Source organism: Lingula anatina, chromosome 5 (genome assembly GCF_051362555.1).
Source record: "Lingula anatina isolate TDL-2025a chromosome 5, LinAna3.0, whole genome shotgun sequence".
NCBI classification, from domain to species: domain Eukaryota; kingdom Metazoa; phylum Brachiopoda; class Lingulata; order Lingulida; family Lingulidae; genus Lingula; species Lingula anatina.
The window spans coordinates 2,304,150-2,326,595 of NC_141771.1; the positions used below are offsets into that span (position 1 = coordinate 2,304,150).

The following is a 22,446-nucleotide window of genomic DNA, read 5'->3' on the forward strand; positions in this document are numbered from 1 at the left end:
CCAGACATACGTCAGAAGAGGCGTGTTAAAGCAGCAGATGGCAAGTTTAGAATGGAAAAATTCACTGTAGAGGAACTGAAAGCATCAATAAAAATGCACTGAAACCAGAACCACTGTAAATGAAGACATTAATGCTTTGCTACTGAGTGTACTACTGTAAACATTCATGTATGTAAATAACAATATAACTACTCTATAAAACAAGATTGTACAGTTTCATGTGAACCATTGACCATATTTGTTTTTTTTTTTATTGTTTTCCCCATCTTAAAAGCCACAGTTGCATAAACATTTGAATTTTCGTATACAAAAATGGTCGTTTAGGGGTGTTTTTTACCTCAAAATGACCAAAAATCCTCTTTTTAACACAAAATAAAATGACTCAGCAAAACCTATTCATCTATTTTGTGCTTGTTGATCATAAAATCATATGGTTAGACATAGTACAAGCCATATTTGAACCGATATTTAGAGATTTACATGAGAAATATGTGATTTGCGGGAGCGTTTGGTGGCCATTTTGAAAAATCACTTGATACCAATATCAGATGTAATTTAAAATGAAAATACTTATTAGATTTGTATTCAGCAGGCAAAATGGCCATAGAATCCACTTGTCTGAAATTGAATTTCCCAAAAAAGCGTTCATTTGCCCACCCCTAGCAGTGCCAAGAGATATATACGGAATATCACATGGGACAGTATGACTGGTACATGTAGTTCTATAAGACCTGGTATATATAAATGATGCCCGTAGCAACATTGGCCACATATTTCTCTTCCTTTCGTATTTCCACTTTCTTCCAAAGCCCGTTGTCTTCGTGAATCTTCAGCCAGTCGTCCCAGCTCTTGCCGTCATACCCACAGTCTGGAATATGTTCCTCTCTAGTCGCCATGACAACATACCCGCCTGTAAAGAAAGTAGATGAAACGTAATTCCCTTCGTGGACTGCAGTTAATATTGTTAATGGGAATTATTAGAAAGACCCCAATGCCTAGGGACTTCTTGTTAAATGAGGTGAGATTTCGCGGAATTAGAGGAGAGTAGGGTCAGACGTAATAGCAGACTGGGAAATGAGATGCGTCAACGATTAAAACCAGACATATCTATAAGGTTGTCCGTAGATTTTTTGGGGTTGTATTGTCCAGAGTTCTATTGGATTTAATTGTGTAGCAAAACGATGCAAATTCGTTGTTTAGGATGTCACTTTTAAACTCTCTAAGAATAAAAAAATGATAATTAAAACAAATGTTGCGTATGTTTGTACTTTCTCTAGTTTTGTGTGACGTCATGCAGAGTGCGGTGCCTCGAACGTGTTTGCTTATTTCGGATGCCTCCCATTAATTACCACTTCTTATTACCATGAATGAACGTACCTGACTTCGTGATTCTAATCAGTTCTGGAAGGCAGCTGGCATCGACGTTGTTCGCCGCCAAACAGCCAACAGATGCCACGCAGTCATAATAACCTGCAATTATGGGCTAAAAAGTTCAGTTTCATTTTATAACAAAGGCAATTTATAATCTTGATCAATAAATCTATTTAAAGTAGAACAATACTGGTCAAAACATGCACTTAAACCTCCCATCCAAAAGATATTAAGATAAAGTATCAATGATGTTACGATTGTACCAAAACACTGTTCATTTAGTTATATGTCACTGGAAGTACAGTGTATGTCTTTGTTATCATTTCACACACTGCAGTATATTTGCCACCTATTTACAATTTACGAGGACACATTCCACCTCACCAAACCGTGTGATTCTGATCATTTTCAAAGTATACTATATGTCATTTCTATATTAAAATCATAATGTTAGCTTGCACATTGTGTTGAGTCAGTTTACCTGATTCGATATCCAATCTATTCGGCCCTAACAAACCACAAATACTCCTCTTGTAAATCCCTTTCTGATTGGCTATGTTCAACATCTCCTGACTTCCGTCCAGAGCCTCCAGGTTTGTGAACCCACGTTTTTGAATCTGATGATAAAAATCAACAAATCTGGGTTGAACATTTTTATGCACCTTTTTAGTATTAAATCAATTGCCATAAATTCTAATACCATTTAGAACTGACCCCATGGATCGAGCTGGACGTAACAAGTTTTTACCACAAGAAGAACTGAAGGATAGCAAGCAAAAATAAACATCACTGATTTTGCCAGATAACTGTTTTATCGCGACCCATATCCCCTGCTATACTAATATACAAATGTGTATTTACCATTGTTTGGTTACTGTAGACGTAAGGAAACACTGGGTGCTAAACCTTGATTGCTATATCCGTGCAAACCAACGTGTGAAAGATATCGCCAAAGTTACGATAGACACGAATCAACTAAGAAGCAATCGATGAAAATTCCCATCGAAACAATACTTATTTTGAAGCTTCTGGGTAAGTTGAGAGATAAGAAAGGACAAGACACACCGCTTTCCCGACCCATCCGGTGCCCGCTCCTGCGTCCAATATCAAAGCATCTTTGTTTTCTCCAAAAAATAAATCCAGCACTTCTGCAACAATGGCTGGCCCTTTGGGTCGCATTTTCTACAAATGTCAATTTTATGTTCAATTTGATCACGATAAGCAGCAAATATGGAAAATGCAGCAAAAAATAATGTTTAAAGGGATAATAACTATTCGTATGAGATCTATATTTCACAATAAAAACATTGTGAATAACTCATAGAAATAAAATATATTCTGTTTTACGACAAAAACGGCAGTTATAGCCACTATTCTGATATCTAAGCTTGTCTTTAGACCACGTGACCTCCACTGATGGCTATACTCTGTTAAAATCTCTGAAGAGATTTTGACAAAAAATTAAACTTAAAAAAAAAAAAACAGGGACTAGCTTTGAATGTAAAAATGGATTCATTAACCATTGGTAAGTATGGGAATATTGTTGTTTTATTCCAGGAAAATTATGTTTTTGGCCGAAACGAAGAGTTATTATCCCTTTAGGTAAATGTATTTTTACAAGAGGTCTATCTATCTTTTCATCTATAGGGCTACATGTAGTCGTGTGTGTGTGTGTGTGTGTGTGTACGTGTGTGTTTGTGTGCGTGTGTGTACAAGTGTGTTTTGAAATATATATATAAGTAAGGGTGTAAAATTGTAAAAAAATACTAAATTTTATAATCAAAGATGTCTTACTGCAACATCCAGGTCATAGCTTGGTGCCCACTGGCTGTAGAGGTCCAAGTTTTCTTCTACAGTATTGGTCGCAGAGTTTGCACCGTCAATCTTAGCCCATACCTCCACCTGGCGTGTTGTGGACATTTTGAAAAAAAATCCTGAAATCAAATAATATAACACTTCTGCTAACATATACTCCCGTTCCATCAATATACTGGGCGGGCAGCGTGTATTAAAGTAGTATGCACTGGCGTCACGAAACACACTTCTCAAAGCATTTTCCTACTAACAGATTGCCGATCATTTGTAAACTCTTTGTAAACTAATTTTTTAAAGACGAAAATCGGTATGTAATATTATTTATTCAAGTTATAATAAATGTAAAACAGATTTAGAGGGGGTCAGGGGGGTCCTGAACCCCCCCCCCCCCCTTCAGTTTCTGAAAAATATATGTATCACCAATATTCCCCTCTTGAAATTAGAATTTTGACAAGCTAAATCATAGTTGTAAACCGTACCAAAGGCCACTGTTTGCTCTACAGGGGCCCCGAGCCTCACACAAAGGGAAAGATGGCCGACTTTGCGTCCGATGTCTGTCTCTCCGCCCCCTTCCCTTCAAATAATCCTGGATCCGCCCCTGTAATAAGTACGAGGAGATGAGCATACAAGCGGACACTATAGTAATCTAAACTTACCTTTCCCTTCTGAAATAGTTTGGCTGTATAGAGCACCAAGGTTTAATCCGGTATATTAGCGGGATCGGTGACATTAATATCACATAAAGGTCTCTGTCGTTCTACACCGCTGCGCGTTGAAGTTTACCCAGTACCATGCTATTATTTAATATGTCACAAAAGATCACTGATTTTGTATGTAGCTATGTCCACTATTCAGGTAGATGAGGGGCTGCATTGACCCTGTATCCATGCAATAATATAGACTGGCCGATATCATTTGTGAGAGATCACAGCAATGGGTAATGGCAAAAGTCCTACGAGAAAGCTTCCATTGGTTTTAATATTTTAACTATGTAGCTGCCCTGTACCCAGAAATATAAGCAGAACTATACAAACAGTTAAAAGGCATAAACTCATGTGGAGTGCACCAGCATGCATACGTCTAAACAAAGCATGACTAGGTAATTTAATGGACATTTATACATGTATGTTTCCCTGTAATTCACGAGGCGCAGTGATAAGGAAAAGACATGGTTTTGGAAATCGGATCCTGATTTTGATTCTTTCGTGACTCCAACAGTGGCCATATATATATATATATATATATATATATATATATATATATATATATATATATATATATATATATTAGTACCCTAGTATTGGTCAGCGGGGGCTGCAGTGTATCCCTGTGACAGGGGTGATTGAAAGGTCTAGGTCGTTTTACACCGCGGTGCATGAAGGATACTCGGTGCTGTGACTTCACTTTATACATCACACACCGTGAGGATGATACATGTATTCAGCATCAAGAGCTGATGGCCATTTCTGTTTACATATCACACTCTAATGAACAGAGTTTCAAACTGTTTTCACAAATTCTGACTCATTCAATCGGCCTTGTTTTGTATTCGCAAGCGTTGCATGTATCATGCCTCGGCATGGGTGATTTTTACGTACAAGAAATGAAATGTGTTGTGTTACCAGCATTTTGAAAGTTATTTTTATCTGTTACGTGCATAATTAAGAACAGACAAACGCACATAAAAATACAGACACACACACGCACACCTAAAATCAACTTCGAAGCGTTTTCCTTCAAAACACTCCGTGGTTTAGTACAGAGTATCATTGCTTTCAATGTTTTTCTTTTCTTTTACATTCATACCTAGATGATGAAATTATTTCTTTTTAATCACTTATAAATACTGGTTATCATTCAGCTGGTGTCGGTATTTGTTTACAACACTTGTTGTGTCCTGAGCTTGAGCAAGTAATTTCGGATAGGAAGCTTACATGTACATGTGTGTCGATAACATGGGTGTCCATTTTTTGCCATGTTTAACATTCCTAAAAGTCGGCAGTGTCATGTCTTTGATGCCCGAAACTTACGAGATGCACTGACTCTGGTGGTACGTACAGTCAACATGCACTCAAGGGAATACATATATCTATGGAACTCTACAGAAATCCTACTCTATAGTGATCATACCGGGCTTACTATATTCATATATTGAACATACAGTATATCATGTACAGGTAGGATTCGGAGCCATTTTCCTAGAGGACGTCATATAAGGGGGGGGGGGGGGGGGGGGAGGACAGGGACTTTCAACAGAAAGAAGAAATAATATGAAATGGATGTACAGTGTAGGTTTTTTGTTTGCTTTTCTTGTCAGTCAATTTTTCATTGCTGCATGTATAACTATATAAAGATAAGTGAGGAGACCAGTGGACATTTAGCAGGTCACATGGTTTTAATCTCTTCAACTTAATTTGATAATTACTAAGAAGGTGTGGTAACAGATTTAATTGATTTGAATCAGGGCAAGTTGAACGGGTTTTCATTAAGTTTTCGTAAGGTTTGACAAGTACTTTCCATTCCAAAGACAATATTTATTCATCGTATGCGATTCCATACAAGTTTCAAATGAGAATAAACAAGATAATAAACTGCAGACTATTTATATGGAAAAATAAGACAAGGCTTTAAAAAGTTAATAAGTTATGTTCCTCTGGTTAGCCAGTTTGACTTATTATAGAACCAATATGATATTTAATAATTAAATAATTTAATTTAATTTAATTTGAATGGCTCTCCAATGTTTGTAATTTCTGGTAGATATTTATTTCGTATCGGCAGTTATTCTCTTAACAGTTTATCGCAAACGTTTTAGTTCCTCGTATAATATAATTAGCCAGATATTTAATAATAAAAGCAATAGGCTATTTTTTATCTGTTGCATCAGAGTTACACCCGACGTGAAGAAATCTGGTTGTTGTGGAAATGCTATCACATACCCACTTAATTCTGCAACTCCAGAAATGTGCTCCGTAACATGTCGCTTCCCATCGACAGTTATGCCGAGTCGGGCTGTCAGTGATCACGTTGTCAGCGGCCTGCTGAATGAGATAAGCGGCCACTTCTGCTGGCGCAGGTCGGTAATCCAGCGAGCTCATGTAGGCGGCGGCCGCGCCAGCAACAAAAGCGGCAGCAACTGATGTACCGCTACCTTGGTCGTAGGCGTCCGGGGAGCCGGTTGTGCTACTGAGTATGTCCGTGCCCGGAGCCCAAATGTCTACCTCGGGCCCATAGTTGGAATAGATGGCCTTGGTGTCTCCTGCGGCTGATGCACCAACAGTGATGGCGGCTTCCGAACTACCGGGGGATTGGTAAAATGACAGGCCATTATTGTTGCCAGACCCCGTTATTATTGTCACACCATAATTAGTAAATGTCTGTATCACATCATTAAAAGCATCGTTGCGACTGGACTGCAATGCCAGCACCATAATAGACTTCTGACCAGTGGCGAGTATCGGAAACGCTGCTTCGTACATCGCCCATATGGCCCAACTGACTTGCCCAGATCCAGCATCATTTAGTATTTTCACGTTGATAAGATTGACGTTTTTTGCCACGCCCACTGTTTTCCCGCCAATTATCCCGGCCACGTGGGTGCCGTGTCCATAGATGTCGGTAAAGTTCCAGCTGTCCAAGGCTTTGAAACCCTCAGAAACACGTGTGGAACCGTCGCTGTTTGAAAATTCTTGATGTTCCGCGTAAATCCCTGAATCAAAAATATAGACGTTGACGTCACTTCCGGTACCCATGACATTGAATTTGCCGTCCAGTTGGCCATTCGGTTGATCAATCCTGTCAAGGCCCTATATGTGAAAAAAGTGAAGAGTAAAAATCAATCTTGTTTTTATTTAACCTGTTTATATTTAGTTCTTAACAAAGATTATATATCAAACTTACCGGTGACGCTATAATCCCCCCCATCTTCTCAAGGAAACAGCAGGGCAAGAAAGCAATACATTAGCCCCAGACATAATAGATCTATATAATAGTGGCATATAAGGCCCCATCACCATCTTTCTGATTTACAAGACCCCATGACTACAATACATCACTTATTCATGTAGACTTGTTCTTGTTGGCGAACACTCTGAAAAGCCATACTATACACACCCAGTCTGTTGCAGCCGTCTTCGGTGGGCATACGTTGTTGTCCACAGGTTCCTCATCCGCCGGACACTCACAGGGGACGTGGCATACTGGTGCCTGTGCCGTGGTCACTATACTGTCCTGGTAGATGGCTTCCACCACGTCCACCCTGCGCCGTAGTAGACGGAGGCCCCTGTAGTTATATAACGATGGACGTGCAGTAATTTGCACAATAAGAAAATGTTACGCAAGGGCTTTCTTTTACCAAAAGAATTGAAAGGCACGGTAGTCAACGGAAAGTGAATTGGAGAATTTGCCTTATAATATATACCCTTATACTTCACCATTCTCATTATCTTGACTGTTAACATCGACTATACTTTGGAGATGTTGGTTAAAGATGACGCAAGTGTTAAAATTTATTAAACAGGTAAATCCAATTGTCAATCTGTTTTAACGGTATCTTAGAGAGAAAATGCATTTAAAGTAATCATTTACACATCGGTGTCGTCACCAGCTTAAACGGTTATGTGTAATATGTGTAAATATATGTATAAAAAAAGATCAACAATGACATTAACACTGTGAATGGTTATTCCAGAAATAAAGGGAAAAATAGGTCAGACATATTCCAAACTACTCACTCCTCTTGTGTTTCGACTACAACCATCTTCGTGTCCCCGAAGTCCATCATCACCCCGACCGAGGGGTCATTTTCAAAGGCAGAGCTACGTCCATTTGTGACAGAATATGGTTCGGACTTCAAATTATCCACAAATGTTGATGCTGAAAAAGGAACAAAGAATTGAATATGAAATACATACATGCAGTTGTGAATCTTCAAATATGTTCTGCATTTTTAACCACACTGCCAATTCTAGTAACAACAACAATTTGCAAAAAGACAATATGCAGCCTTCGACAACAGCTTGCAGCAACAATTATTTCAGCCTATCTTTTAGTGCAAACAGGGATTAATAAATGTAGACAAGTTTACCTAATGGAAACTAATAGTATTCTGCCATCTCATTTGCATGAGGCTATACCCAGTAACAGAGAACGAAATCATCACATTATCATAACGTCCCAGCTAACACATCACGTTGGGATCACGTGGCTAGGGCGTTGCTACCACATTATAACGTCATAGCCACAGGTTAGCCACGTGGTATCAACGCAATCTATTTGCTGGGGCTAATATAACCAAAGAACCCCCCCCCCCCCCCCACCAAAAAATAAAATAAAAAAATAAAAAAAAAACAAAGGTTAACGTCAAGGTAACGGTAAGGTAACGATTAAAAATGCTTAACAGAAGGTCAATATACGTACGGGTAGACTAACATGTACGGGTAGGCTAACAAGACCATCGAGCCACCGTGTAATTTCGGATAACAGTGTCACCGTCGACATATCACTTGGATGATATGAATTAATAATAATAATAATCATAATAATAATCATAATAATAATAATAATAATGCATTAAAAATAAAAGCGGAAGCACGTACCGGTTTGTGGGTCCACTTCCTGCTTTAGTTTGACAATGTAAGTGTCTGGTACTCCACTGTCCCCAGTGTAGGTGTGGAGTTCAACTAGAACAGAAAACAAACAATTCCACCATTCTACTTATATTGCGTTTGCAAACAACACCCGGTGTATCACTAAATGTTTTTTTCTTATTCAGATGTACGGCAATAATCTCGATTGCTAAAGGATTAAATGTCACGCGTCCTCTCCAAGTTCTAAATAGTGGTTGACGTGAGAGCTAAACAGAAGATATATTTATTCATATCCACGACAGAAAAGGATTCGCCAAAGACGAGCTCGAAAAGTGCATTACTTACCGTTAGTAGCATCTGCGGGGAATATTCTTCGATCGCCTTCTACATAAGGCTCAGCAATGACTGTATCAATCAGGATATAGAGGGGAAGGAGGATAGAAATCCTCGCTACAGTCCCAAACGTCATCCTTGAAAGGGGCTAAAATGTTTAGTAAACGTTATTGAACTTATAGGTAAGCGTATGAGGTGAAAGCGATATTTAGTTTATTCATGTAGCTGCACTGCTGTTTGATGGCTATATAGCATTTATAAATTTAGAAAGAAGATCCAATATGTCATAACACGCCTTTAAGTAATATATTTAATAAAAATTGTATCTAATAAAACGTTACATCAAACTCTCACATAGACACATGCTATAGCACGAGAAAAAAATGACTTGCCGTTTTCCTGCGATGTCAGAATAACCACTTCGTGCCTGCATGTCCTGACAATAAGTATCCGCTGCGTTGATTGCCGTTCAGGTAGTGCATATTCTTCCAAGCGGTAATGCAGTCACACTCTTTTGTTTTCTATCAGATCCTTAATTGTTGCTTATATTATCTTTCAGCAACGAAGCCGTTAAGGCGAAGATACCATGTAGACGGTATGGAATCCATATGGTATTTGGGCAGGACAACTCTAAAAATGTCAATGACCGGCTAAATTTCGCGACAACATGTAGAGCGACCGCAAAACAGCAGGTTTGGTGTGCAGTTGCGGTCAGTGATCAGCTTTTCATTTCCATCGGCGCCGCCGGTGTGGCGAAACTCGGGTTCCGTGTAACGGAGAGTCCACCATCCATTAGATAATAAAGGTAAGGGTTGAGTCAACAAAAAGGGCGAGGATCACCTGTGCAAAGTACTGGGTATTAGACTCTCTACATGGGTGACTCTCTATCCAGTCACACTGGGCTAAATGGATTTAGCCAGATATGCAATCTGTGTTCATCTTTACGAAGGCGTTAAGGTGTAGACAGACGCTATCGGCCAGCTTAAGTGTCACCGGCACTGATAACGCGCGTGAAAGCTCAATCACAGAATCACCGGCCGGTGCGCCAGGTACCTTATAAGTTTTATTACATAAGAAAAGAGACAGAAGTGTCCTCTTCATGAAGCTACAGAACGGGTCTGTGTCACGAAGATTTCATGCAGATTTCACCAGATATTCTAAGTGAGGCTTAAAGTTTACTACCTTATGTTTGTGTTACTCTGGGCTATCACCCATCCTTGCCCTTGCACCGTCAAGTTTCTGAGCCTACCCATGCGAAGGTACCCTGTATATTGAAGTTGCAAACATGACGCCCCATTGACAGTTCCTTTACCAAGTCTGCGAATAGCCTGTAGTTCGTTGGTGCCTAATAATACACCGAGAAGATACGAAAAACTTAGTGTAATTATTCTGAAATTCGTGCTTACCATTGGACCACGTGGACCTTCATAGAAAGCTACCCTCTTTAAAAATATTTTAAAAGGTTATGAAAAAAACATTTTAAGTAAACAAACAAAATGAACATTTGAGTAACTTTGAATGTCGGAACAGATTCAGAAAGTAGGTTTTTGAGAGGAAAATCCGTTCTCCCACCAAAATCAACAGTTGTTATCCATTTTATAGCCCTACAGCTTTATTGTTTATGGATTATAAGCGTTACTTTGCAATTACACTGATGGCATTTCGAACATAACGTTATAATCATTGTTAATTATGATATATTTCGTGTACGCAGATAGAAACTTCGTGATATTATTGCATTTCAGAATGGACCAAAAAAGGGGAACCAAAAGTGCGCACTTCAGGCGTTAAAATTTTAATTAAAATTGTCTATCAAGATGCTGCTGAAATCAACTCAAATTTATTAAAAATATTGCAGTGTTTGTACATGTAGGACTTAATTGACATAAATGTATCATCGAACAGTGTTTTATAGAATTTCTAACAAGTTTGTCTGCCTTTCAGGTTATTGCAATCATTTATTATCATCCAAATACCGAAAATGATTTTTTTCCTGCATCAAATTATTTAATAACGCATATATCTTTCTGCTCGTTTAAAATAATGAAAAAGCCCTCAAAATATAAAATATCGGCGTTTATATTTTTTCGTTGCAATAGGCAACTCTTGAGCGTCATTTTAACACCTTTCTATTTTGAGGGGAGATAGCAATCGATATGGGACGTCACTTCATCCCTGAACAAGATTTTATCACGACAATTGGCAGAGTTGTCCAGGAGAGTATAACATAAAATGCTGTGCCGTCGACTTGGTTTAAATGTTTCTGTTACGAAGTTATGATTACAGATTTTCTTTAAACAAAGGCATCATTTTGCTTTATCAACCGCTAAATCTTGCTTAGACTTATAAGAAAATCGCTGGCAGGCTTTTGGAGTACCACATGATGTCATTAAATCGGCGCTGAAACAGTAAACGTGTGTGCTCAGCTGAAAGAGAAATTTGAGAAGCCGATTTATCGTTACCCTAAATCGCTATAATTACGTCACCCGTAACATGGCATATGTGTAAATGTTAATTAATGCACTCACTGAACAATGAAGATTTGTTAATTACCCAAAAGAATGCATGTAAGTCAGTAAATAAGGATTTTTTGTCGAAGGGTGACAATTAATATCCTTAAAGTAACAGTGAAGATTGCGTCCTTTGTCACATCGCCAAAATGACAAATAATTAAATTAAAGCGTCTCAAGCTAAATAACAACTGTACTGCTTTGTGAGGGGTCACATCCAACGTTCAAAAGTCTGGTTACAGAGGTACCGGGCAGGCAAATCTCCCGTTCACATGTTCCCATCCACCAATAACAACCTTCTTCTCTAGAGATAGTCACCTTGTAACAATATTTCTCAGGGATGTTAGTGACAACGTTATCCATGGAGGTGGCAACGAGGTGTTGTCTTACCTCTGCTGGCGATGGTTTGTGGTCCAGAGTACTCATGTAGGCAGCGGCGGCACCGGCCACCATGGGGCAAGCCATGGACGTTCCGCTGGATATAGCAGAACTATCTGGGCTACCTACGTAGGCACTCAGGATGAACTGTCCGGGGGCCCATATGTCCACCCTGGGCCCATAGTTGGAGAAATAGGCCCTGTCGTCATTGTCCCACGTTGCCCCGACTGTTATGGCTTCCTCGGCATTGGCGGGTGACGTGAACGATGAAAGTGAGTTATCATTCCCCGCGGCGACAACGACTATAATTCCAGCCTCGGTCACCAGCGTGTTGACTAGATCATCGAAAAGGTCTTGCTGCGGTCCCCCTAAGGACATATTGATGATGGACTTTCGTTTTGTCACGTCCACTTGATCACGGACCCACTCTAACATTGCCATAATTCCGCTAGTATAACCGCTACCTTCGTCGTTCAATACCTTCACATTGATCAACTTAACATTCTTGGCAACGCCTGTGGTAATGCCTCCAACGGTCCCTGCAACGTGCGTCCCGTGACCATTAATGTCTGTATCTGACCAACTGGCGTCTGCTTTATTTCCAAATGTCACCCGACTGCTGTTGTCCTCACGTACAAATTGCTGGTGCTCGGCATAAACCCCAGAGTCAAATATATACACATCGACGTCACTTCCTGTTCCCTTCACGTTGAACTTGCCGTTAGGCAGTCGCGTTGTCTGGTCGATTCTGTCAAGACCCTGTGTAAGGAAGTAATATCGAATTAAAAAAGGATCAAATATGAAGATAAATGAAAAGGCGCCAGATAGGCGTATACTGAAGCATGATTCCCCTCTGAAAATTCATTTACCAAGTCTGCGAATAACCTGAGGTTCGTTTGTGCAGAGTCATACAACGAGAAGATACAGAAAATTATTCAACTTTGTTTCTTTTCTTTCGTACATAATATGCACAATGAGAGAGAGAGAGAGAGAGAGAGAAGGAGAGAGAGCGAGAGAGGGAGAAAGGGGGAACTATGCAATGGGAATTAGTTGGGGAGGCAGGAGGGAAACATGATGCAAAAACTGCATCTAGATCACAGACACACATACCCAAACACCGGTATCATAAGACCAACACTGTTTGTCGCCGAGATCCTCTGTTTTATTCTGACAGTCAATCAGGCATGTACAGCCGTCGGCATACACATAGGTATCCTGGTAAATGACGTCAACAACATCTGTCTGTCTACGAAGTTGTGCAAGGCCCCTGAAGACAATCATCACGTTTACATTCATGTGTTTCTCACAGGAACCCGACCTGTTTTTTCATAATATTTTATCACATAAATGTTTTCCTGTATCTAAAATACACCCAGCAGTATCCCAGTGGCTAATCTTTACCTATACAATTTGCTAACATCCCTATTATAACATTTATTTTGAACTTCTTAAATTTTAAGTAACATATTATTGTTTGAATATAAGAAAAAAAATCCGTTTTTATCTGCTGTGTTCATGAAACATATGCATATACGTAGTTTACACCACCCTGATCAGCTTTGAAACATTATTTGATGAATTCATATAATCCTAAATACTTACTTATCGGTTGTCTCGATTGTAAGGAACTTTATTTCCCCTACTTCATGAAGTTTTCCGACTTGCGGCCCCCGACCACGTCTTGTGTTGCCAAAGGCTGTGGTGGTCATTTCAGCTTTCAAAGTATTGGTAAAATCTAATGCTATTAAGAATAAAATATAAAAGGCTGAAACAGTTACAAAATACTCTGCATTATACATATGTATTTATAAGTGTAACCATAGCCACTTTTAATATACATTTATGTTTAAGAAGCCTCGCATATGCAGTATATGTATATATTTTGTCTATGCGTATAGTTAATGTATATGTGTATCGCAATTTAATTAATTCATCGTTTGTTAATATCAAATCATGTAAGTACCGAGATGCAGTATTTTCCACTCTCTATATGTCAAGTTTTGTTTTCATAATCTTTACAACAGTTAACTTATTCCCTACAAAAGATTTTATTAATAAACCATCTTACCCTTCCCACGTGAGAGGCCGGTCTTTAATTTTACTATGTATGAATCCGGTATTCCAGCACCACCGACGTATCGAATGACTTCAGCTAAGGAAAGCAAATATGTGATATTTAAAGAAAAATGAATACAGAACAGATGAAGTAATTAAAGGAAATATACTTTCGAAGAACAGCGGATAATTAAAAGAGACACAATTGTGATAAAAAATTAACATGCAATTAGATCGTGTCTATACAATTACTACAGTCAACTAATGAACAATTTATAATGTTTAGCACGTGTCGGGTGTCGCATGAACCGTTTCCAACTCTCACACTCAAAAAATGATAACAAACGTAAGAACTGTGGGCATGTTAGGCCACAAAGATAAGTCAATATAATAAACAGAACCTTTAAATCTTACCTCCATTCCTATCTGCAGGTGTCCTCTGTATCTTTCCATACTTTCGTTGACTGTGTGGTGGACTTCCCACCATCACCGTGTCCTGGTATATGTGTTTCTCAGAGACCAGTAATGGTAACCAGCAGAATTAACAGCGAGGCAAATCGTCCCATGTTGTGTCTAAACTAGATATATGAAAGCCAATGTATGAAAGTCAATAAATGTACCATAAAGTGTTCCGGGGTCATTGAATGATAGAAGTTTAAAAACAACACGCGTTTGTGTCTATCTGTATTGTATATTGTATATTTAATATGATAAATTCTGAATGATTTGACATAATCTTGTATAAGAGTCTTTGGACAGAGGATGTTATGTAAATGCTTATGACGTTAGCTGATTTATGTGACATTACTGCACACCATGGAACGACCAAGTGGTTTTCAGGACGGTGAGGATATATTTTAACATTGAATAGATGAATCAATTAATGTCTAATCTAAAAAGAAAGCAACTTGACTGTACGTCACTGAATGATCATTTTGGATGTCCAGTAGCATACAACAGATGGTTCAATTATCTTAGAGAAAAAGAAAATTCAGCTTATTCTCATTCGATTAAAAAAAAGGAGCACTTACTGTATCCAAGTGTAAAACTCTCTGTCCTGATGTTAAACCCTGGAGAAATGTTCTTTACTGCAAGGACCAACTACATCTGTCGGAAACCCTGAGGTATTATACTTGGACCATGGAGAGTTGAAAATTAATGTCCTGTCACTTGTCTCATAAATCATCTGATTACCGGGTACATTGCCCGCTAAGCCTGCGTCTTCTCAAGTATGGCCGGAAAGCGGCCCCACTTTAATAATATTTTAAAAACAGACTTTTGTGCCTACATATGCCTCCACCGTTTAATTTGTCTGTAATTTTGACTCCAATCTTAATAAAAATTTTCACAAATATACCATGAGCGAATCAGGTCCCCACATCTTGTTTAAGGTACAGAGATACCATATGAGGCTTACATACAAGTAATTAAAGTGCAATGTTGCATACGCCACGAATATGAGACTGTTCCTTAGAAATTATGTCTTAAGCAGTGAAACTGAATCTGTTTGTGAAGCATTGAACAAGTGATCATCATTCGTGTTTAGATGAAATAATGAACTCTGTCTTTGGCATAATTGATGTCAAAATTGCACCATTCAAAAGGTTTAAGTGATTTGACGTCACTTGCGTGTTAATATTTTTCGGTCTAGTGTGATCAAAGCAGTAACACCACCCGTGTGCATCACGTATGATAAACCTACCCTATATAATAAGACCGCCGCTTCTACCAGCAGCACCGATATGGAACAGTAAATGTTACACTTTGGGCAGAATTAGACACACTTTTATGCATCAACACCAACTGCTTTCATTCTGTATCAAGGGATATTATATCACAGTTTGTTGTTAACATGTTGAACCATAGCTAATATCGTAAGTCTCGACAATGCAGAATCATTGGCATATTATATATTATGCTATTATATCAATATATTTGTTTTAGGATAAAGAAAAACACTTTAATATGTCCAAATGTTGTGAAATATGCGTTTTCTTATTTCTTGTTGCTATCAAAAATCCAAGAAAATGTAGGTGAGCACAGTAGATTCCGAAAACCGTACCTAAAATTATTGACGTTGCTAAAAACATATTTGTTTTAGAATCAGCTAGTGTAAAATTAAGTTTAACAGCATTTTTTATGTTTGCACGAAGTTGTTCTATCAGTCTAATGAATGGATTTTAACAGTTTATGTCAGAAACCTGTATATCCAGCTTGTTTTACTGAAAATGTTCTTAAAAATAGATCACCATCAAAGAAGCGATGAATTGAGGATACGGATTTTCTTGGAACTCGGGCCTTCGTTGTCATCCGCAACATAAGTGACCTTAAATGACATATTTTCCGCAATAGTATGCTGATAAGAGCAGTATGAATTATTAACATATTAATAATGCATTGCATGTACATGTATCTCTGGGGTTAGTTGATTCGACGTGTACATTGTAATTCTAAGTGCCTGTAAATAAATCTACCCCCCTGTGAATATTTTATAAGGTAGCTCATTCCATTGGGCATAAGGGTAAATACTTATTGATTTGGATAGTAAAACTGTTGTTGGTATGTAACATTCGTTTTAATCACGCCAATAATGTGTAATAACTATACATTAACCTTCTATCTGATGCTCTCAATTTTGTCTTGGTATCGTGGTGCTTTAAGTGTTAAAATCCAAATCATTTGGAGGAATACAATGTCCGTCAATAAACCACCTGGTCAGCTCGCCCGGCGGGTACCATGTCACCGGTTCACTGGGGTCGTTTAATTTGGCACATAAGTCACAGTATACCTCTGCCTTCGAATACAGTCCAACATACTGGTTCTTCCACTCTAAATATTTAACATACGCCGTGACATTCATGTCCAAATATTTCAGATAGTCTGCTAAATCTTTGGGAGATTTAAAATCGTTCGTATTGATGTGCCACTCGGGTTTTATTCCAACCCTGGAATAATTGGCCGGACCTCTTGTTACCGTCACTATGTCACGATCCAACATTTTCCAAAATTTCTCTGTGATGTAATCCGTTGAGATACTATTCTCAAAGGACAGGTAAAACTTGTAGTCCCTGTTAATGTTGTCCAAACAGTTTTTATCATCGCGCTTCGAACACTTTAAGGGGCCACACGCACCGTACACGTCAACAGGGATGTATTTCTGAAGTTCGGAGACATATCTCTCTCGTTGACTCCGAGTCACACACTTGCTGACCATCCAGGCGACCAATTTAGTTTTGTTGAGCGCCGTTATAGTGTAATTTTTAGTAAGAGGGGTCGATCGTTTTAGGGCGTAACCATATGGGAAAAATATCGTTGAGTCTCTCCGAAATGTGATGGTCCAATTAAACATCCCCGCCCAAACACCTCCAACTTCTTTGGAATAACACGAGCTCTCGTGGTTCACCCATACCCAACGCTGTTGTGGCAATTTTCTTGGTTTATCCCCCAAACTTTTTGCTATAAAAACAATGGCGTCAGCTTCATCAGCTAAAGACTTATCCTCAGTGTAGATACAGTTGTCTATTTTACAGCCAAGGGATTTAAAGACCGGCTTGGCGTAATCTCTTAGATGCATGTAGTCCAACCTTGGTCTTGGATCCCAGAAAATTACCAGCTTAGGCTTGTTGAGAGGTTTGTCAACTCCTTTTGACAAATACGTGATATTTTGGCTTTCCTGCAATCTATGTTTTGCTGCAGCTTTTCGGTAGGAAATTGATATCCGATTTTGTTCATAAAATTCTGTTAACTTCACAAAGATGAATAAAGAGAAAATGGATGAAACTATTATGATGACGCTAGTGGCGACGGTGCACAGTGATTTAACACTGCATGAGCTGTGGCCCGTAGTCTTAGAAAAGACTGATGTGCCTGGTACGGCTCCCATGACTTCAGAGTAATTTTCTCAAGGCGCTTGTATATGAAAATAGAATATATTTTGCAAGAAATTTGAACTGAAATAATTCCAAACATTCTCTTCATTACTGTTGCTAGATACAATTTCTTTAAACAATACCTGTAGGTGTTGCTATTCTTACCAACGGGTTTTTGAATTTTGTCGGAGAATCGGGTGTACAGGTGGTGACAAAAGTATTGCATCATTTTGCTGTATGCTTAAAGTGAACAACGTATGGATTTGCTAGGTTTTTCAATTAGTATTTTATTGAAAACTGTTTATGTCAAGGCAGTAACATTACTACAGGTTTGCCTATGGTTTGCCCTAGCGTGACGCACGTTATCAATATGCCAGTATTTATATGGAGACAACTATTAAAATCCCCAAAGTCTTGACATCATAAATGTCGTCTCTGGCACTGGTCTTCTGCGGTGGTCACCTCGTGGTGAGTTATGGTCATCACCAGCGTACCCCATCTTTCTTCAAACTCAAAACACAGTCTGACAAGTCACACCATATCTGTCGTCATTATACAGTGCTTTGAATATGCTCCAGTTTCCTTACTTATTAGTTTAGCAAAATGCACGTAGACACCATAGAACAGTCTATGTAATATGAAGAAAAGAAAGAAAATTGAAGCTACAGAACCCCCCCAATACGTACCCCATTAATCTTTTAAGTCACCCTCGCTTTTCATCGCAGATACTGGCGCCCGTTCTCTGTTCTTGGGTAAAGACGCTGCACGTAAAACATAATATGGCTAGTCGTTAAAATGCATATTGTGTTAAGTTATAAATAATGCAGCCACAACCTGACAACATTATGAGGGCATATGCTCAGTTGGATTCAGTTGGTGATATTTTTTGTCATATCATGCACACATTACATATAGAGAATTAGAGTAAACAATAGTTACTCTCATATAAGGTAAATTGCCCAGTAGCTTGCTATTACGGACGGGGAGTCGATCCACCGGACATTTAAAAGATGGTGTTGATCGCAAAACCTAGCAGTCAGTGAGTAAAACGTCTACTAAATAATGCAGACCTACGGTCATGGCTCCGTAACTCAAAAGCATCGCGAATTGCGAATAGCGATATGGGGGTGCTTGTTTGTACAGAGTGGCCCCGTATTAACAAGCAATGAAGGAGTATTATTCAACTCTTCATTTGAATATGTCTGAAGACCTCATACATACGGGTGCACATTGACTAAGATGAGAAAATGACATATTTAAATAACAGCAAAAAGAGAAGAGAAATAACCTGATGCAGGCGCCAGTTAATGGCATTGAAAGTGACACTATATAATAATTCTGGGTGTTTTAGTGATGAGGTATGGTGATCAAGACGTGTCATCATCGGCAGTGGACATAACTCCATTTGATAGCCACAGTGAGGTATATTGCTAATGCTTGACAATAAACTCATCTAAAACCCTTGCTGACTCAGTGACTGTATGTTAAAACAACGTTGATAAATATTGTATATTTGTCGCTACCTAATGAAATTGCACATGTTAAACATCGCGGTGTAGTGATGATTGTCAAAGACCAGCGCTTCAAGATGTTTGTTATCCTTCTGGATATTCTAATTGTCAGTCTGTTCTTATAACATACATGCACTGACAGGTGCTTTACACAGGATGTTTCACTGTGAGTCCGTGCCCTTCATGTTTTTTATATACCCCACAGAAATAGTCCTACCCACGGCCTAATAAGATATTGCTGCGTGCGAAAGCCAATTCGCCCATCTGTATAAAAATTAAGTCATCATTGCAATCAATTGAGCGTGATGGATAAAGAAAGACAAACGACAGAGTCCGCTGATGGCCATGAAAGGTAAGTGGAATTTTGTCAATAAGGTCGATGAAACAAAGGAGATGAAGCACTTCATTCCTCGAGCGTGCTGAGATCCATGGCACCTTGCGAAAATGAATGACAGAGAAAATTATTTAAACAGATATTTCGTTACATAACTATTATGGCGATTTTTATGACCAAGGTAGCTACTTATTCCCTTGGTTCTGTAAGTTATCTGCTATTAAAAGTGCTCTGTGTGAACCGGCAATCTCATCGTGCAACCTAAAATCATTCCTAAGGTGCCCTCTATCAAATGATAGTCAAGTGGTTCCCAGATTATTCCTTTACTTGATCTGGTTCAGGTTTTCATCGATGACTACCATTGGTGTTTTGGCACCAATGTGGTATCCACTCCAAATACTGACACTGTCAAGGTCACTTAAGAAGTGGCACACGTTCCGTCGTAGGCCTCTTCAGGATGTCTGTTAACTCTGTTTTGACCAGTTTAGCGGTACAGGTGAAGTTTGAAAGAAAGCCACGCGGTTTCAGTGTTCTACCCAGAAACGGTCATGGTCCCCAATTCATTAGAGAAACAGACTACGCTGCTGTGCTGCTTACAGTGGCTTCCTCAGAGGTCATCTGGTATCTTAACCTGCTGAAACCAGTTTGGCGTTCGCTAAGAGCCTTGAAAAACGTGTTTTGGTGACAATTTGCCCCTCATTCAAAACGGACTGGGTGGGTTTGGTTTAATTGCAGCAGCATATCCTGAAGGACAGTGAGTCCTGTACCCTGGTGGTAAGACGTCAATGCATTGGGCGTGGTCTCTGTGTAGGTACATCAGTCTGGGCATTACTCTATAAAACTGTATAGACCATTCCGTTTGACACAATAATCTGTCTGGCAATGTCTGTGCTTTTCGCACCATTCTGGCACAGCTTAACAATTTTGTAAAGCACTGCTTAACTTATTTTACGCACTGCAAAACCGACCGCTTGCATACAAAATTTCAAATTCTTCTATGCAGTAGTTGCCGATATATGGATACTTTTTTGACAGAACCATGCTTCGCCAAAGCCAAGCTTTGACCAGCCCAAAGGAGCACTACCCAATTAAATCACTGCATATTACACAAGGCAACAGAGCAACAGACTTGGTAGTCAATTAATTGGCAGCGACACACCTGACTCCACACTTCTCCAGTCAGATGTCTTATATGAGATTTGAATTTTTTGAAAAAAGAACGCATTTTTCCCTAGGTATACCTTTAAAACTGAAATATTTCATATTAAATGTCAAGTCTGTATATATATATATATATATATATATATATATATATATATATATATATATATATATATATATATATATGACCAAAAAGGAATTGGAGTCATTAAATTTCACACTTGCTTACTGCGGCAAATACATGATAATAAGAATGCAATCATTAAGAGATACAAGTACTTATGATTCAACTCTGCAAGAGTGATAAATGAAAACAAATTATTCCACTTGGCAGTACGACTGGTAGCTCTCTCTATTTATATGACCCGGTATACATAAACGGTGCCCCTAGCTACATCGGCCAGATATTTCTCTTATTCCGCATTTCCTCTTTCTTCCAAAGCCCGTTGTCTTCGTGAATTTTCAGCCAGTCGTCCCAGCTCTAGCCGCCATACCCACAGTCTGGGATGTATTTCTCTCTTGTAGCCTTGACAACATACCCGCCTGTGAAAGATATAGCGTGAATTACTTACGGGTTGTGGCTTATCTCTATAATGGGGCGTCCGACTGAGTGTAAATTAACATTTGGAGAATAGTGGAGGATAACCGTAATTACTTGCTGGCTGCGGCTAATACCCTTTATGGCAATCGTCAGGGATAGCCCGATGGCATACGACTAAGTGTAAATTTAAGAAAAAAATAACATTTGAAGAATAGTGGAGTCAGCCATAACGGCAGACTGGCGAATGATAGGTGTTAACAAATATTATCTGGCAAAATTTACCCACGGTATCAGTCGCAAAGTGAAAGCAAAGCGATACAAATTCAATTTTTTAGGTGTTACCTTGATATAGCTTTTGGGAGGACATTTCCAAATATTTCACCCTCATCGCAAAAATCAAGAATCTACACCGGCTCGTTTTTTTTTTTCGTATGATGTCATACTGTGTCAGGGGCATCGTGTTTGCTAATCTCGAATGCCTCCCATTACCACCTGTGAGTTCCACGAACGCTGATATCTGTTTACTAAGACTGACACTTTTTACAACCGAACATTGTTTCTGAGACTTTCATACCTGGCTTGGTGATTCTAATCAGTTCTGGAAGACAGCTGGCATCGACGTTGTTCGCCGCCAAACAACCTACAGAGACCACGCAGTCATAATATCCTGCAAATCATTTACAAAATAATTCAGTTTCATTTTATGCTATAGCAAAGACAACTGATAACACCGATCAATAAACTTACTTAAAAAGAGCGTTCGTGTATGCACTTAATCTCCCATCCAAATCGTAACGACATGTTCTATCATTATCATGTTAAGATTTAACCAAGGCATTGTTTATTAAGTAATGTGTCACTGGAAGTGTTTTTACTTATTTATTAATTTATTTATCTATTTTATTTTATGTTATTTTTTGCAATATTTTTGTCACTTATTTACAACTTACAAGGGTGCAATCAATCTCATCCGCAAGTGT

At 38.8% G+C, this 22,446-nt stretch overlaps 4 protein-coding genes across 4 annotated transcripts; all 4 read right to left on the reverse strand.

Moving 5' to 3' along the window:
• Positions 1 to 214: 214 nt before the first annotated feature.
• Positions 215 to 4,035, reverse strand: LOC106163046 (methyltransferase-like protein 27). Its single transcript, XM_087013991.1, has 6 exons — positions 3,843 to 4,035; positions 3,166 to 3,305; positions 2,437 to 2,553; positions 1,853 to 1,988; positions 1,378 to 1,470; positions 215 to 910 (listed from the first exon to the last, which is right to left on the reverse strand). Exons 2-6 carry the CDS (start codon positions 3,289 to 3,291, stop codon positions 723 to 725), a joined length of 660 nt encoding a protein of 219 aa, XP_086870117.1. The 5' UTR covers positions 3,292 to 3,305; positions 3,843 to 4,035; the 3' UTR covers positions 215 to 722.
• A 1,670-nt stretch (positions 4,036 to 5,705) lies between these two features.
• On the reverse strand, positions 5,706 to 9,986 carry LOC106163049 (uncharacterized). Its single transcript, XM_013540520.2, has 6 exons — positions 9,500 to 9,986; positions 9,120 to 9,255; positions 8,784 to 8,867; positions 7,920 to 8,061; positions 7,300 to 7,468; positions 5,706 to 6,992 (listed from the first exon to the last, which is right to left on the reverse strand). The coding sequence occupies exons 2-6, from the start codon at positions 9,241 to 9,243 to the stop codon at positions 6,051 to 6,053; spliced, it is 1,461 nt and encodes a 486-aa protein (XP_013395974.2). The 5' UTR covers positions 9,244 to 9,255; positions 9,500 to 9,986; the 3' UTR covers positions 5,706 to 6,050.
• Positions 9,987 to 11,045: 1,059 nt separating this feature from the next.
• On the reverse strand, positions 11,046 to 14,562 carry LOC106163048 (uncharacterized). Its single transcript, XM_087013803.1, has 5 exons — positions 14,465 to 14,562; positions 14,064 to 14,147; positions 13,598 to 13,736; positions 13,106 to 13,262; positions 11,046 to 12,754 (listed from the first exon to the last, which is right to left on the reverse strand). The coding sequence occupies exons 1-5, from the start codon at positions 14,535 to 14,537 to the stop codon at positions 11,798 to 11,800; spliced, it is 1,410 nt and encodes a 469-aa protein (XP_086869929.1). The 5' UTR covers positions 14,538 to 14,562; the 3' UTR covers positions 11,046 to 11,797.
• Positions 14,563 to 16,469: 1,907 nt separating this feature from the next.
• On the reverse strand, positions 16,470 to 18,762 carry LOC106163940 (core alpha-(1,3)-fucosyltransferase-like). The gene is made up of 2 exons (XM_013541661.2): positions 18,606 to 18,762; positions 16,470 to 17,959 (listed from the first exon to the last, which is right to left on the reverse strand). The coding sequence occupies exon 2, from the start codon at positions 17,931 to 17,933 to the stop codon at positions 16,707 to 16,709; it is 1,227 nt and encodes a 408-aa protein (XP_013397115.2). The 5' UTR covers positions 17,934 to 17,959; positions 18,606 to 18,762; the 3' UTR covers positions 16,470 to 16,706.
• Positions 18,763 to 22,446: the final 3,684 nt, after the last annotated feature.